This window comes from Selaginella moellendorffii, unplaced genomic scaffold, assembly GCF_000143415.4.
Source record: "Selaginella moellendorffii unplaced genomic scaffold, v1.0 SELMOscaffold_1, whole genome shotgun sequence".
In the NCBI taxonomy this organism is placed as follows: Eukaryota; Viridiplantae; Streptophyta; class Lycopodiopsida; order Selaginellales; family Selaginellaceae; genus Selaginella; species Selaginella moellendorffii.
In genome coordinates this window covers 5,504,413-5,518,489 of record NW_003314262.1, presented here as the reverse complement: position 1 = coordinate 5,518,489, position 14,077 = coordinate 5,504,413, and the positions used below count along the sequence as shown (strand labels likewise).

The window sequence follows — 14,077 nt, the reverse complement described above, 5'->3', positions numbered from 1 at the left end:
GCAAGCAGACGTTGTCAACTGGTTTACAGCTACTTGGAGCTCGCATGGGAGGACATTGTCACCGAGGTATAAAATACCATGAAAATACCATAGCTTGAGATCTTGGAAAGTGGTTTTATGTGCAGGGATTGATAGACGAGAGCACCCGAAACACTTTCAACATGCCCTGCTTCCATCGAGCAGACTATGAAATCCTTGAGGCACTCGGCGGAAAGTGGACGGCGATTCAAGGTGTTGAGGCTGGAGATCGTTGATCCCCCGAAACCAGCGTATGGAGAAGCGAGATCTCGGGCGGCTGCTGCTGCCTTGGCAGATCCAAGATGGGAAGAACACACACGCAGCGAGGCAATGTTTCTAAAGAGTGTTTCTTCTCACCTCGTGGAGAAACATCTCTCTCACAACGATTTCCTGGTGGAGGAGTTGCATAAACAGCTCGAGGGGCGCCTACTCACGCAGGAGAAGTCACTGTTTTCTCGTCACTTACCCATGCATTTCAGCGCACGACTATTGGAACAAGCATGAAAAAAATTTCTCGATCCTCTTCCAGTTCATAAGATCATGATCAAACCATGGAAAAAATAAAAGCGAGGCGCTATTTACTTGTTCCCGAATAAAAATTTCCACTGTACAAGTTCCAAAGCTAAAAGTCAATGGAATCACTCGAAAGGAGTGGTTCTCTAATCTCTTCCTGATATGAAAATTAGAGAATGAAGAAGAGTTTTTGCCTTAGAAGTACTCACCAGATTGGACTTTGGATCGACGTAGCGTTTGTTCCACGCATCCACGATCAAACACGCACATCCATCTCCCCAAATGTTGACAGAAGTGCGGACGGCACACAGCAGCCAATCCACTGCGTAGAGAAGTGAAACATCTCCCACGAATTGGGAGTATCCAATCGACTGTAGACAAAACCACGAAGAACATCAAGATTTCCCAAAGTTCTGTTTCTTAAAGTTGGTCCACCTGAAGAGCAACAATCATCGTAAGTAGGCCAGAATTTGGGACCGGACCGCAGCCAACCGCAGCAAGAGTTGCCGCAATCGCAAGAACAAACAGCTTCGCTGGTGGTAAATCGAGGCCATGAGCCTGGACAAGAGAAAACCGAAGAATTCTTTCTGAAAATATACAAAAAAAAACAGAATTTTTCTTACGTACTTGACAGATAAACAGTACAGAGACTGCTTCGTATAGTGCGGATCCATCGCGATTGATATTTGTTCCCAGAGGAATGACGAAGCGAACTAAGTTTGGATCGCAGCCTGAGGCCACGGCACAGTTCATTGTCACTGGCATTGTCACCGCGCCGGACGATGTTCCTAGACCCATGATCAAAGCTGGAAAGAAATTCCTGCAAGATATGGATTCAAAGTTGACAATGTTGTGCCATCAAATTGGCTTACTTGAGAGCATTGAAGGGATTTCTTCGCGAGAGCAGCATGACCATGAGAGGAAGAAGAATTAAAGAGTGTAGCATCAAACCACCTAAGACCGTCCCGACGAATAGCCCAAGAGCCTTGAGCAAGCGAAAGACGTCGCAAGCTTTCAAGAGCGCGTTTGCGGTCAGTGACGCAACTCCGATTGGAGTCAAGGTGATAACTGCGAAAATCTAAGCTTCACAAAGAAAAAAAAAACTTAGAAAAAACAGAACTAGAGAAGAGAGAAAACGATGGCTTACAATCTTCATTATAATTGCATTGCAAAGCTCAACCAACTGGACTAATGAATCTGCTTTCTCGCCTGGCAAAAAAAAAAAAAAAGTAGTTTTTTTTCTTGGCAGAAAGAAGAAGAAATGTAGTACCGAAAGTATTGACGAAGAACGAAAATACGATAGCGAAGGCAACCATGCCAAGATAATCTGATTTAGCAGCAGCGGCAACAAAATTTGTTGGGATAAGATCTCGGCCAATCTGCAAAAGTGGCTCCACCAAAGTGGCAGCTGCGTTTTCTTGCAGAGAAACCGAGCTGCAGCAAGGAAAAAAATTGCTCTTTTTTCACTAAAGATGAACTTGACGCAACTTACGTGATTGTAATGTTGTTCCTAGTGCATTTGTCATTGGTGGTGCTAAATGGTCGAGACTGGCCTGGCTTGATCAAGTAAACCAGAGTGATCCCGACTACCACAGCCAGTAGCATTGATATGAGGTAGTAAAAGAGCGACCACCGCGTGATTCTTCCAACGCTGGACCAAAAAAGTTTTTTCAGAAGTCCATGGAGGAAACGAGAAAAAAACGCAATACCCATGCTGAGTGTGTCTCAAGCTGAAGACTCCGGACATTAGAGCGAAGACAATCAATGGCAAAACGAGCTGCTGCAGTGCTCGAAGATACAATTCGCCAGGATATCCTAGAAACCGAAAACGAAGAACGAAATCACCAACAAATGGAAATCTTTGCCACGCACCTATGAGCTTAATCGTCAAGTCGGAGCAGTGGGCTCTGTAGAGCGCAGCTCCTAAACCGATTCCACACACCACTCCCAGGAGTGTCCACCACACGAGCGTGTCAGATCTGCATAGAGCCATGGCGAGGAAAAACAAAGAAGAACTTGCGAGCTCCACGAGCTCCACGAATGTGGGGACAAGGAACCTATGCAGTGCATTCCACGACAAAGAAATGACAAGCAAAGCATCTTAGGGCAGTTGACTAGAGAGTTTGTCTATGGAGGTGAGTAGCTCTCTCTAAATCTATGCATTCTGGAAGACGAAGAAGCTTAGTTCTCCAAGGTGGGCATTTTCTCCTCTCTAGTCGCGGGCTTTCCATCGTCATAGCTCCACAGCAAAGGCACGAATCCAGTGTTCTTGGCTTGCTTGCCTCGCTCAAGCAATGCAAGACCCTCGTCGAGGGCCGAGAGATTCACGCTCGAGCGATGGCGAGCCGGCAAAGCAAAGATAAGTTCGTGGCCAGCGCTCTCGTGAGCATGTACGCGAGGTGTGGGAGCGTCTTGGAAGCTCGCAAGATCTTTGACGAGCTCGAGAGGCGGGATGTTGTGACTTGGAACTCTCTCCTGCTGGGATATGTCGACAACGATGATCCAGCCAGTGCTCTGGAGCTCTTTGCTGGGATGGATCGTGGGCGAGATCGCCATCGATGCGATCCAAACGCGAGGACTTTCGTGGCTGTGCTCAAGGCTTGTGCGATCTTGGCGGCGAGAGAACAGGCTCACGAAGCTGACGGACGAGCGCTCAAGCTCGCTGCTCTCAAGCAAGGCGTGGCGATCCACTCGCAGCTCGCGAGAGCTTCCAGAGGTATGGATATCTTCGTTGCTAGCGCTCTCGTCACTATGTATGCAAAGTGTGGCAGTGTGATCGAAGCTCGAGCGGTGTTTGATCGAATGCCGTTGCACGACTTGGTTTCTTCGACGGCCTTGATGCTGGGATACGCGGAGAACAGCCAAGAATCGCTGGCGCTGGAGCTCCTCTCGAGCTTTAGTTTCCACTCCCAAGGTATTGCTCCAGACGCTACTTTGTTTGTTGCCGCGCTGAAAGCTTGCTCCAGCCTCGCAGTAAAGGAGGAGGCGAGGGAGATCGATGGAAAGCTCGTCAAGGTGGAGAGCTTGGAAAGAGCGATGGCTATCCATTCCCTGGCGGCGAAGTTTGGCTGCGAGTTTAATCTCTACGTCGCGACTACGCTGGTGGACGTGTACGCGAAGTGTAAGAGCGTGGTGAGCTCGCAGAGAGTCTTTGATAGGATGCCTTGCCACAATGCTGTGTCTTGGACGTCGCTGATGATGGGATATATCGACGCAGGGAATGGAGAGCTCGCCATCGATTTATTCTCGCGGATGGAGCTCGCGAGTTCGTCCTCAATCGACGCGGCAACTTTCGTCTCGGCGCTCAAAGCTTGCTCGAGCCTCTCCGAGAGAGAAGAGGCGAGGGAGCTCGATGGGAGGCTTGTCAAAATGGAGTCTCTCAAGAGAGGAGTGGAGATCCACGCTCGAGCGGAGAAAAGTGGCTGGGAGCTCGACGCAAGCGTGGGGATTTCGCTGGTGGATATGTACGCGAAGTGTGGCTGCTTGGTGGAGGCCAGGCGAGTGTTTGACAGGCTCTCCTCGAGCAGCGTGGTGCCGCTCACGTCTCTCACGCTGGGATACGCGGAGAATGGCCAGGGAGAGCTCGCAGTGGAGCTCCTCGAATCGAAAGTTTGCGAGCAAGGAGGCGGGCTTGATCCGCCAACTTTCGTCGCGGCTTTGAAGGCTTGCTCGAGCATGGCCGGCAAGGAGACCGGGGAGCTCGTCCATGGCAGGCTTGTGAAGCTCAAGGCTCTGGAGAAAGGGATGAGCTTCCACTCGCAGGCGATGGATAGGAGCTTTGAGACGGACACCTACGTAGCCAATACTCTGGTGGACATGTACGCGAGGTGTGGAAGCATGGTAGATTCGAGGGGTGTTTTCGACAGGATGGTGGCCAGGAACTCCGCCACTGCCGCGTCCTGGAACGCCCTCTTGCTGGGATACAGCGAAAACGGCGAGGAAGATCTCTCGCTGGAGCTCTTCCCGAGAATGCTGGAGAGCGAGGCTATGGCGAACTCCCGGACTTTCGGCGTCCTGCTAAAAGCATGCGGAGCTGCCGTGGCTTTGGACAAGCTGCAAGCGATCGAGGCAAGGATCTACAGGGCCGGTCTCGAAGTTGATGAAACTCTGGCAACTTCGCTTGTGGATGTTTACGGGAAGTGTGGAGATATGATCCGGGCACGCTGTGTTTTCGACTGGATCGTCGCTGCTGGAGGTGGCGACTTGGTTCTCTGGACGGCTCTCATCGCAGGGTACAGCCGGGTGGGAAAATGGAAGCTCGTTTTCGAGAGCTTTAGCTCCATGGAAGATCGAGGCTTGGCAGCCAACGCTGTGACGCTGGTTTGTTTGCTCACAGCGTGTAGCCACAGTGGTCTCGTCGAGAGAGGGAGGAGCTACTTTCGCGAGATGGTGCCGAAGTTTGGGATCTCTCCGGGAGTGGAGCACTTGAGCTGCATGGTGGATTTGCTAAGCCGGGCCAATCACCTCGACGAGGCTGTGGAGATGGCCAAGAGCATGCCGGCTGGAGAGAGTGGGGTTGCGTGGATGACGATCCTGGGAGCTTGCTCGAAGTGGAGAAACGTGAGGATTGGAGAGATTGCTTTTGGTAGATTGGTGGAGAGCGACAGTCACTCGGCTGGAGCTTATGACTTGATGGCTAATATCTATGGACGAATATAAATGGATATGGAAACATCGAACTTGTCATTACATTTTTCCTAAAGTTCGGCCAAAGTTCCTAGTTGTCATGCCAAATAAAAAAAAGGATTTTGCGTGCTTGGGATTTAAAACTTTGGTGATGTTTTAAGCCCTAGAAATCTCATGGAGATCGAGGAAGCGGTGATAGCCGCAGCCAAGAAGCTGGGCTGGCGGCTCAAGGCACGGCATTGCCATTGTCTCGCTCGAGGTATGGAATAAAACGAGGTGCTAGAGTGGAATTTGATTAAACTCTGCTAGATCTTTTCTTCGTCCTCGTGGGAGTGAGACCTCTTGTCATGATCGATTACTTGCCTTACAGCGCAAATCTTCTCCAGCTGCTGACCTCTCTAGTAAACTCCGTGTGCGAGGTTTGCAAAGATTTCTTCGTTGCTTCATTCCTCGCAAAACAACTTCCAGGCTTTCAAAGGATGGAGACTCATGTCCATGGACGAATCCATGATCTACTTTCTCCACGCAGCTAATCTGGAAGAGTACATGGAAAGCTCCCTGGGCGACGAGAGCTGGCTGAGCTTTATAATCCTGGACGATGGTCCTGCTCGGGTATGATTCCATGTTTTATTTTCGAAAGAACAAAGCTTTTGATTCTTTGTAGCTCCCAGATGGCCACACAGCTTGAAGAACAGTCAGTGAAAGCCACTCTCAAACGATTGCAGGCTCGTTTGTCACAGTCCCTCGCGGAAGAATCTCGTGAGTGCTCGCTCATTGATTTTAATCACGGTCTATCGGAGCTGGATATCTCCATTCCTACGTGCAACGGGTAAGTTCTTCGTTCTCTCTTTTCTCAAAGCTAAACAAAACGAAGTTACTCGCGAAGATGGCTGCTTGGATATCCAGTGATTTACGTGTTCTCCAAAGACAAGGCTTCTCAAGCATCGCGGTGCTTATCATCGGTCCACTTGTGTTTATACAAGCTTCTCTTGCTCAAGTAAGCACACATTTTATTCCAGGGAAGGAAAAAACAAACTCTTGACTAGTCCAGAGAAAGTCTTGGCGTGGAGACCGCATGAACCAGTGGAAGAAATCTTGAGGTTTTTTTTTATATAAATGCTTATAGTTTTGGAAGTTTCTTCTTCTTGATACTGATACACGCCTTCTGGATTTTGTCAGCTTTACCATCCCGGAGTCCAATGGTTTCTCCCAGCAATGGACTCCAGACGCGTTCATGTCTTATATTGCCACAAAAGTCTCTCAATGTTCCAAAATTGATCCCGGGGACTTGCGACTGGATGTGACTTCCAGACCGCTACAGTCTGTGGCCTTCTGAAGGTTCCTGTTGGAGTGACCAGCTCGAGGCCAGTTGACGCAAGTTATGCGATTTTCCGGCCCCTCGCGTTTGCCTCTCGGTTGAGGAATTTAGACAGGAAATGCATGGAGAAGGATTGGACGCTCAAACCGGGTTTATGGTTTAGCATCACTTGGGCATTCTTCGTAATAAGCGCGCTTACGTGTTTGGGCTTCTCTCTCTCTCTCTTTTTCTTGGTTGCTTTATCGTACAAAATCGTCTTCCGATTTATTCTTTCCAGGAACCATCGAGCTCAATTTCGCTTCCTGTATATGAAGTTTACGTACACGTTTTTCTTGCGGTTGAACGATTTTTATTTAAATAACACCTTGACTCCGTATAGTTGAATAAGACGCCTCGAGCATTGACGAGATCCGTGACATGTGACGTGACAAAACTTCTTGCACGAGGTTTTAATGGTTTTTCTAACTTTGATTTTCCCAGAGGCAGTGTCCAGCGATGGAGGTGGGAGTTACCAGAATCCCAGGAGAGAATTCCAGTGGCCAAGCAGACGACGACGGGGCAAGGTTGTGAGTTTCCACCTTGAGGTTGAACTCTGGAAAAAGAACCTGCTCCACATTGCTCCAGTCCATGAGGAGTTCGGAGATTTCTCCAGTGGCAGCATCACTATCCAGCAAGCTCTCCCCCGATCTTTCATCGTCCGGGGATGGCACTGAGTTTGATTTCTCATCCTCCAAGGAAGGAGCACTGAGTAGAAGGTCACAGACTTTGGAGCTCCTGGTGGAGAATCTCGTCTGGAGTTGTGAAGAGCTGCTCTTCTGATACATCCGGCACAAGGTGACATCGAATTCCTCCTGGAAAAGAAACACACCCTCCGTGAAAACGAGGCCGAAAGACGAGGGATAAAAGAACTAACTTTGGCAATGGAATTTGGTTGATCAGTCCAGGGAAGCCTGAATTCGTTCATCACCCAGTTGGTCTTGTTTCCTTTGGGAGCTCGGCCTTGGTAGAAAACCAGAGTCTTCTTCTTGCCAATACATTTGCCTCTGAAATCGGAGACTTTATGATCGGTTCCAGTGGCTTTCCAGTAGCCGGATCTTGCCACTCGCCTGGGACGCGATCCATCGGGATACTTGCGGTCTCTCGGCACGAAGAAGTAGAACACCTTGGTGTTCTCGCTTGGAATCATATCTAGAAGAAACCAAAGCAGCCTTGAGAATGAGAACCAAGAACATTGCGTATAAACAGAGATACCAGAGAGCTCCCATGGATCGTGATGATAAAAGTCCACATCTAAGATCACGCCCGGGGGGAGATTCAACTTGCCTCGGACCTTGCACTCGAGATAGAAACTGACAAGCTCCTCCTCGGTGGGATTGAATCGAAAGCCGGGAAGATTGAAGTAACAGGAATCGGAAGAAGGCCGCATAGCTTTAGCTCCCTATCTTTGCGGTTTTTTTGTTTTGAATTTCTTCCAAGGGAGTTGGGTATTTAGCCATGGAGTTCTCTTTCTACGAAGACCACTTTTTTGTCCGTGTCCCGAACGCGGATTGGAGACGTCCCTCGCAGCTCCGCTATGGTACTCTAAATCTTGAGAAAAATCAAGAAAAAGAAAAAGAGAAAGACCAGAGTCTTTGGCTGTACAAAAGACTTTTACTAGGGTGTTTTAGGGTTGATGCTTGTGCCGTCTAGACCCGGGGGACTGTCCAGGGCGCGCGTCACAAATATCTAAAGCCATGCATCTGGCATTTAAGAGAGGAATTTAGTTGCTAGAACTTTGTACTGCAAGATTAAGATATAAAAAACTCTCGTGCGACAACCAACACTAGTGGATTCCTGGGCATGATTACTGAGAATTTACTTGTATTGACTTATATCTTTGTTGCGAGCGAAGCTTTCAGGTGGCTCCTTGCTAGCAGGAACAGGGCTGTAGGGCCTGACCGAGCTCCTGGACTGGCGACCATAGTGATAGAAAACAAAAACGAAGAAAAATACGTACTTGGTTCTTGGATCCATTGTCCTTGCAGGCATAATACTATTCTTTACAAGAGTAGGACTCTTCCAGTCCACACAAAAGCATGTCTCACGCTGATAAGACTAAAATAGTTTCCTGTCCAGCCTTTGCTTGATTTGATGAGCTTTCTTATTGCAAAGATGTTTTACATTGACCCGAGTGAATGATAATCCACTGGAAGAAAATCGGCTTCAACGAAAAGCGTGCTCGATTGTTTGATTTCAGCCACAACCTATTGTATCATATCATATGATAATCTGTGAGTTCACAACGGATTAAAAACTAAAAATGTTTCACCTCTTTATAAGAAGGATGACCATAGAAGTTCTTCACGGCAGATTCTATGAATTGAACAAGAAAGTCAATTTAAACAACGGTAATGCAATGAGAAGTCTTGGATCATACCTGAGGCCAAACGAGCGACAAAAGAATGGGAAAACACAAGATAATCGGGGCGGATCTTGATGTTAGAGCCTAGTTTCTCAAAGAGCGCGAAATTAGTTTCTATTCTCTTGAGGAAGAATGAATTACGTACCAGATGTTACTTGTAATACGGTGGAGGGCATCGCATTAGCTAGATTTTTGAGTTTCGAGATCAAAGATTGAGTTTCGTTTTGCATGACATTCGCTTTGAGCTTGAAGAAACAGACGTGGACGACCTCGCCTTTAAACTTCTGCTTGGTACAAACAAAGAAACAAATAAAAAGAGCTTCCTTTCTAGACAGAATAGAGACTCTTCCCACATACCTCTGCAGGATCCGCATGCTCGAGAGGCGAACTGTAATCAACTGAATCCTCACCCTGAATATCCGATGAGAATCAAACAGATAAACAAAAACAAGATACCTTGAGAAACGGTATCATCGGCTGAATGGCGGTCTGGAAGAAATCGCTAGTGTAGTAGTTTTCCAAAGCTTGAGTGGTGAGAAAGCGAGAAAAGAGACCATGCGTGTAGCCATTCCCGGGCCTCAAAAGCCGACCTTTTTCAAAGCATTTGATTCAGGGAAGAAAATATAAGATAACAAGGGAGATACCAGTTAAAAGGTGATGTTGTGGAGCACCCCGTGCTCTTCAAGATGCCTGGCCTTGCAAGGGATCCAAAAAGCGAGGCTTTGATTCTCAACAATCTCAACAGCCTTGGCACCATTCCAACCTCAAAGGACGAAGAAATAAGAGCTGCAAAGAATAAAATCGTTATAGTATTGTTTGCAAACATCCAAGAATAATCGAACAAATGGCCTTACTGGAGAGGGAAAGTAGTACCAGTAGGATTTGAGAGGAACGCTCCATTCCCTTTCGCACGGACGTCTATTCCTAATTTTCTCCCAATCCAGGCTATAAAAACAACTCCCTCGCCCTAACTCGGTGCTGGAAGTTTATTTTGATGTCACCCGTCGTTGCCACTTTGAGGAGCAGCCACGACGCAATAAAAGACAAATCTATTTTTTAAAAATAATTTCCTATCATCGATACAGTTACTTCCTTCGGATATAACTTGCAGTGATGAACATAAATATAGAGAAATAGGAACAAAAAAAGAACGAGAAATAAAGATGGAAAAACTGGATCGCTACTCTGTCCACTCCGCGCCAGTCATCTTAACGAAGAATGACAATCGATCGGCAGCCTCGTCAATCTGTGGAGTTGGATCGAAACGAAAAAGTTAGCTTCGAAAGGAGGAGAAGGAAGAACGCGTACCATTTTCTTGGTGGGACGGCCAGCTCCATGCCCGGCCTTTGTGTCGATGCGAGCTACGATTGGATTCGTCTGGTTGCTTGATTTGGAGGATTTGATGAGTACATGCTGCAATGTCTGTGGACTCAATGGTTAGAACTTGGAAGCGCAGAAAAACTTCAACGTACTGCAAGGAGTTTTAGAGTGTGGAGTGGCACAACTCGATCGTCATGGTCTGCGGTTAAGAGCATCGTTGGTGGATACTGAACACCAAGGCCATCAGGCTTCTCCCAGGGTCTCGAAACGTTATGAAGAGGAGAGTATCTAGAATTTGCAAAGAGAGAGCAGTGAGTTCTAGTAGAGTGAGAATGAGGGAGGAGCTTACTTGATCAACCACTTGAACTCCTCTTCTTTCTCAGAGCAGCCATAGTCCGTTGTCCAGGCATGACCTGCGAATCAAGAGAGTAAGACACGTCCGATGCGCGAGAGAAACTAAAGGAGCTCACCGATTGTAAACTTGTGGAACCTTAGCATGTCCATAACACCTACATGAGCAAGAGCACATCCATAGAGATCAGGCCTCTGCAAACAGTAGGGAGTTTTAGCTCGCAAATTTGATTAAAAGAAAAGGTAGACCTGGTTGATGCATGCCGCTACAAGAAGGCCACCATTGCTTCCTCCCTCGATACCAAGCTTTCTTGGTTGAGTGTAGCCTTCTTTGATCAAATACTCGGAGCATGCTTGGAAATCGTCAAAACAATTCTGCTTGTTGCCAAGAGAACCAGCTCTGTGCCACTCTTCGCCGTATTCACCACCACCTCTGATGTTAGCAATCGCGAAAATGACCCCGCAGTGCTGAATAAGAACTATCCTTGAAGCACTGAAGTACGGGGTTATGCTGATGTTAAAACCTCCATAGCCATATAGCAATGCCGGATGTTTGCCATCGAGCGCAATACTTTTCCTGGCAACAATAAACATGGGAACTTTTGTACCGTCTTTGCTGGGGACGAATACCTGCAAAACAAGCGTCAGAGATTTTTTCCTGAGTAGTTAAGATTTTACCTGTTTCGTCTCAAATCTGGTTCTGTCGAAACCTTTCACACTGGTTTCTTTGAAAACGGTAAGCTCCGAGTCCTCCGATAAGTCACAGCGATAGATGACCCCAGGCGTAAGGAAGCTTGTGAAACCATAGAAGATCTCCGCATCTTTTCTTCGTCCAGAAATCCCTGAAACCGTTCCAATATCCAGAGGAAGAGTTCTCAATAACGTGCCATGTTCCAAGTCGCGAACCTCAAGCACATGCTTTACGTCGCTGAGATACGATACTACCAATTGCTGGTGGTTCACGCACTGCGCTGAGTCCAAAACATCCTTCGCTGACTCGGCAATAATGTCTGTCCATGTTTCCGGATTCCTGGTGTCCACCCGCGTTACTTTGTATCGTGGCGCATTTTTGTTTGTCCGAAATGTGAAGACATTGCCGTCGTTCGCAATCACCTCATACTTTGCGTCAAACTTATCCACAAGCCTCTCAAACGGTAGCAACTCATCCTTGCCTTTCCATCCCTGTAGTCCATTTGGCAGTGAGTCGAGTTCACAAAGATAAAGCCTGTTTACGGGATCGCATCCTTCTTCGATCGAAAGCACAAGGTACTGAAAAAATAAAAAACGGAGAAGAAAATAAAAACCAAACGAAGAGCAAAAAAAAAACACCTCTCACCTTGCCATCATCAGTAACTTCAGCTCCAAACATCCACTTGGGATTGTCAGAGTCTTTCCAGCACAATATGTCTTCCGATTGATCAGTTCCTAGAAAGTGATAGTAAACCTGCTGAGAAAGATTAAGATCTGTTTCAGTTCCAGCATCCGCATCCTTTCTGCAAAACTCGCACATTTAAGACCAATTGCAAGAAAATCCATCGACTTAAAACTTACACGGGAGTAGGATATCGACAATAGAAGAAACCTTTATGATCATGTGTCCAGGCAATACTTGAAAACTTGACCTGGATATACAAACAATTAGACTGGAAGTTGTCACGAGAAGCAAAAGCTCAATTTACCCAGCACAATACGTCAGGCTCGAGAGCCTTAGTAGCAACACGAAGAACCTTGATGGTAACCCAGTCACTACCACTGGCACTCAAACCAAAAGCTAGAAATTCCGCATTTTCACTGAAGGAATAGACTGATAGCGCCACAGTTCCATCCTCGCTAAGTTCATTAGGATCAAGAATAACCTCCGCTTCACCATCCAAGGTATCCTGCGGCACGAAAACTTAAAAACCGGCATACCAAATGATTTCCAAACTACCTGTGCGTACAACACGCTTTGTGGCTGTAGGCCTTTGTTGTGAAAGTAGAAGTATTTGTCTCCCCTTTTGAACGGGCACTCAAACTTGGGGTAGTCGAAGAGCTCGGTGATCTTGTTGTTCATTTTCTGCCGAACATCACAGGACTGCAAAACCGTGTCCGTGAGTTTCACTTGCTCGGCTACGAAAGCTTTCACTTCCTCCGCGTCTGGATCCTCCAGCCTGAAAGGAAAGAAGAAAAAAAACTGATAAAAGGAAATGGCCAAGAGACAAGAGTACCATCGGTAAGGATCAGCAACACGAACTCCATGGTAATCATCAGCGACGGATTCATCGCGACGAACATCCGGGTAGAACAGCACATCCGTCTCTGCGAGTGATCCCATAGTTCCAACACTCCTGGTGCACAACGCCGGCTTGTTTGACCGAGGCCTTGAGAACAGAGGCTTCAATCCGGAGTGGAAATTCCTCGACACCAATCTGGAAGGAATAGAGATCGGAATCGTCCTGGTGAGAAGGCTCAGCTTGTGCATTCTATGAATCTAGTCAGGAAAAGAAAGAAGAACACCAATCAGGCTTAGAGCACACTCCAGTGAGAAAGAAAAGGACACAAATCCAGAATGTAGGACACTGCTACCACACAAAGAGAACTACAAAAAAAGGATCCAGACAGCGAACACCAGAAAGCTGCCAGAATCTAAAATATGATGAAATTTCCAGACCGGAATCGGACAAGCAGGATCCCAGACCTGGAGAAGAGTCGCGCCGCCAGCCAGCGCCTCGATCGATCGATCCGTGCTACTGCGCGCACAAAACCCTAGGCCCCTCTTTCAATCTAATGCGGCCTTCACATTCCCATGACTGAACGGCCAGGCCACTTTATATAGGAGCGCCCATTCCTCTTGGCCAGTGTACGACAGCTCCAGCATTACGGGGCGGAAAGTCCAGGAGATGGACTGCCACCAGCATCTGGGCGTTACAAGCCACGGACGGCCGGGATTCGTAACGAGAAAACGATAGCAACACTCCGGGATGTTGGGAGTAGAATACAACTCCTGTGCTTCGTCTTATCGTCACTGTGGTTTTTTTAACTCTTCGTGCTCTGGATGCCAAATTCCACCAAAGCGTTCCACGAGGAGAGAGCTTTTTAAAGTAGAGAATGGCTCCATTTGTGTGGAGAGTGTGTAGTCACTGATAGCGATCGTCACAAACTCGAGAGAATTGGATGTTGTCATGGGTGTCGACACTTTGGTTCCTTTATGTCGACACCCTTGTTACTTCCAATGCGTGCTTAACATGATCTTAGTGCGAATTCCACCACCAAAGTCTTCGAGCTTGTCCCGGTAAAATTCCACCCGGACTAAGAGAGTGGTGTCTCTTTAGAGTGATTTCTTCGTACGGGTTAAGTCCTGCCGATTCTGCGAGAATTGTCTTCGAGTAAAGTATGTAATGCTTACCTCATCTTCCGTGCACGACGAGAGGAGAAACTAGATTGCCTTCGTTTTTGAGAACTTCCTCTTGCTAGATTTGGTTTACGATCTCCAAGGATGGATGCTGTCGCCGCGTCTAGTTTTTGCTGCAAGGAGCTCAAAAGGCTGGCTT

General features: G+C 47.4%; 6 protein-coding genes across 18 annotated transcripts; 2 read left to right on the top strand and 4 right to left on the bottom strand.

Moving 5' to 3' along the window:
- Positions 1-574: 574 nt before the first annotated feature.
- LOC9646920 (excitatory amino acid transporter 4) lies at positions 575-2,997 on the bottom strand. 3 transcript variants are annotated; one of them, XM_024684496.1, is made up of 10 exons: positions 2,404-2,641; positions 2,241-2,346; positions 2,024-2,182; positions 1,802-1,965; positions 1,679-1,740; positions 1,404-1,609; positions 1,159-1,337; positions 967-1,089; positions 741-902; positions 575-688 (listed from the first exon to the last, which is right to left on the bottom strand). In XM_024684496.1, exons 1-10 carry the CDS (start codon positions 2,522-2,524, stop codon positions 678-680), a joined length of 1,293 nt encoding a protein of 430 aa, XP_024540264.1. In that variant the 5' UTR covers positions 2,525-2,641; the 3' UTR covers positions 575-677. The 3 variants fall into 3 exon arrangements, with proteins under 3 accessions (XP_024540264.1, XP_002961766.1, XP_024540260.1); XM_002961720.2 differs by having other exon boundaries at positions 1,159-1,351; positions 2,404-2,636; XM_024684492.1 differs by having other exon boundaries at positions 741-1,089; positions 2,404-2,997.
- Positions 2,998-3,003: 6 nt separating this feature from the next.
- Positions 3,004-5,254, top strand: LOC112349662 (pentatricopeptide repeat-containing protein At5g27110-like). 2 transcript variants are annotated; one of them, XM_024684475.1, is made up of 2 exons: positions 3,004-3,247; positions 3,295-5,254. In XM_024684475.1, exons 1-2 carry the CDS (start codon positions 3,017-3,019, stop codon positions 5,188-5,190), a joined length of 2,127 nt encoding a protein of 708 aa, XP_024540243.1. In that variant the 5' UTR covers positions 3,004-3,016; the 3' UTR covers positions 5,191-5,254. The 2 variants fall into 2 exon arrangements, with proteins under 2 accessions (XP_024540243.1, XP_024540247.1); XM_024684479.1 differs by having other exon boundaries at positions 3,154-3,247; positions 3,303-5,254.
- Positions 5,251-6,687, top strand: LOC9663272. 7 transcript variants are annotated; one of them, XM_024684513.1, is made up of 7 exons: positions 5,251-5,416; positions 5,467-5,576; positions 5,626-5,769; positions 5,829-5,986; positions 6,044-6,154; positions 6,204-6,257; positions 6,337-6,687. In XM_024684513.1, exons 1-7 carry the CDS (start codon positions 5,332-5,334, stop codon positions 6,491-6,493), a joined length of 819 nt encoding a protein of 272 aa, XP_024540281.1. In that variant the 5' UTR covers positions 5,251-5,331; the 3' UTR covers positions 6,494-6,687. The 7 variants fall into 7 exon arrangements, with proteins under 7 accessions (XP_024540281.1, XP_024540275.1, XP_024540305.1 ...); XM_024684507.1 differs by having other exon boundaries at positions 6,032-6,154; XM_024684537.1 differs by having other exon boundaries at positions 6,064-6,154; positions 6,209-6,257; positions 6,337-6,400.
- A 144-nt stretch (positions 6,688-6,831) lies between these two features.
- On the bottom strand, positions 6,832-7,901 carry LOC9663271 (NAC transcription factor 32). Its single transcript, XM_024681441.1, has 3 exons — positions 7,727-7,901; positions 7,389-7,663; positions 6,832-7,326 (listed from the first exon to the last, which is right to left on the bottom strand). Exons 1-3 carry the CDS (start codon positions 7,899-7,901, stop codon positions 6,937-6,939), a joined length of 840 nt encoding a protein of 279 aa, XP_024537209.1. The 3' UTR covers positions 6,832-6,936.
- A 730-nt stretch (positions 7,902-8,631) lies between these two features.
- Positions 8,632-9,445, bottom strand: LOC9663270. Its single transcript, XM_024681434.1, has 6 exons — positions 9,431-9,445; positions 9,234-9,287; positions 9,022-9,160; positions 8,892-8,960; positions 8,784-8,827; positions 8,632-8,718 (listed from the first exon to the last, which is right to left on the bottom strand). The coding sequence occupies exons 1-6, from the start codon at positions 9,443-9,445 to the stop codon at positions 8,632-8,634; spliced, it is 408 nt and encodes a 135-aa protein (XP_024537202.1).
- A 461-nt stretch (positions 9,446-9,906) lies between these two features.
- Positions 9,907-14,013, bottom strand: LOC9663269 (prolyl endopeptidase). 4 transcript variants are annotated; one of them, XM_024685288.1, is made up of 14 exons: positions 13,933-14,013; positions 13,225-13,893; positions 12,755-13,017; positions 12,478-12,697; positions 12,227-12,427; positions 12,099-12,169; positions 11,884-12,040; positions 11,226-11,816; positions 10,797-11,177; positions 10,667-10,742; positions 10,546-10,609; positions 10,349-10,484; positions 10,185-10,298; positions 9,907-10,122 (listed from the first exon to the last, which is right to left on the bottom strand). In XM_024685288.1, the coding sequence occupies exons 3-14, from the start codon at positions 13,006-13,008 to the stop codon at positions 10,057-10,059; spliced, it is 2,331 nt and encodes a 776-aa protein (XP_024541056.1). In that variant the 5' UTR covers positions 13,009-13,017; positions 13,225-13,893; positions 13,933-14,013; the 3' UTR covers positions 9,907-10,056. The 4 variants fall into 4 exon arrangements, with proteins under 4 accessions (XP_024541056.1, XP_024541066.1, XP_024541050.1 ...); XM_024685298.1 differs by having other exon boundaries at positions 12,755-12,955; positions 13,198-13,884; XM_024685282.1 differs by having other exon boundaries at positions 13,225-13,884.
- Positions 14,014-14,077: the final 64 nt, after the last annotated feature.

Excerpts from the sequence above, each read along its gene's own strand:
- LOC9663270 (XM_024681434.1), bottom strand. Across the intron at positions 8,961-9,021 it reads CGTATTACAAGTAACATCTG|GCTCTAACATCAAGATCCGC; the intron begins GTACGTAATTCA and ends TTGAGAAACTAG. Across the intron at positions 8,828-8,891 it reads TGTCGCTCGTTTGGCCTCAG|AATCTGCCGTGAAGAACTTC; the intron begins GTATGATCCAAG and ends TTCAATTCATAG.
- LOC9663272 (XM_024684507.1), top strand. The coding sequence starts at position 5,332 with ATGGAGATCGAGGAAGCGGTGATAGCCGCAGCCAAGAAGCTGGGCTGG. Across the intron at positions 5,417-5,466 it reads TTGCCATTGTCTCGCTCGAG|ATCTTTTCTTCGTCCTCGTG; the intron begins GTATGGAATAAA and ends AAACTCTGCTAG. Across the intron at positions 5,577-5,625 it reads TAGTAAACTCCGTGTGCGAG|GCTTTCAAAGGATGGAGACT; the intron begins GTTTGCAAAGAT and ends AACAACTTCCAG.
- LOC9663271 (XM_024681441.1), bottom strand. The coding sequence starts at position 7,901 with ATGCGGCCTTCTTCCGATTCCTGTTACTTCAATCTTCCCGGCTTTCGA. Across the intron at positions 7,664-7,726 it reads CGATCCATGGGAGCTCTCTG|ATATGATTCCAAGCGAGAAC; the intron begins GTATCTCTGTTT and ends GGTTTCTTCTAG. Across the intron at positions 7,327-7,388 it reads AACCAAATTCCATTGCCAAA|GAGGAATTCGATGTCACCTT; the intron begins GTTAGTTCTTTT and ends TTTCTTTTCCAG.
- LOC9646920 (XM_002961720.2), bottom strand. The coding sequence starts at position 2,524 with ATGGCTCTATGCAGATCTGACACGCTCGTGTGGTGGACACTCCTGGGA. Across the intron at positions 1,610-1,678 it reads ATGCAATTATAATGAAGATT|ATTTTCGCAGTTATCACCTT; the intron begins GTAAGCCATCGT and ends TGTGAAGCTTAG. Across the intron at positions 1,090-1,158 it reads CTGTACTGTTTATCTGTCAA|GCTCATGGCCTCGATTTACC; the intron begins GTACGTAAGAAA and ends TCTCTTGTCCAG.
- LOC9663269 (XM_024685288.1), bottom strand. The coding sequence starts at position 13,008 with ATGCACAAGCTGAGCCTTCTCACCAGGACGATTCCGATCTCTATTCCT. Across the intron at positions 12,698-12,754 it reads GTTGCTGATCCTTACCGATG|GCTGGAGGATCCAGACGCGG; the intron begins GTACTCTTGTCT and ends CTTTCCTTTCAG. Across the intron at positions 10,610-10,666 it reads GTTCCACAAGTTTACAATCG|GTCATGCCTGGACAACGGAC; the intron begins GTGAGCTCCTTT and ends CTTGATTCGCAG.
- LOC112349662 (XM_024684475.1), top strand. The coding sequence starts at position 3,017 with ATGTCGACAACGATGATCCAGCCAGTGCTCTGGAGCTCTTTGCTGGGA. Across the intron at positions 3,248-3,294 it reads GCTCGCGAGAGCTTCCAGAG|TGTGGCAGTGTGATCGAAGC; the intron begins GTATGGATATCT and ends ATGTATGCAAAG.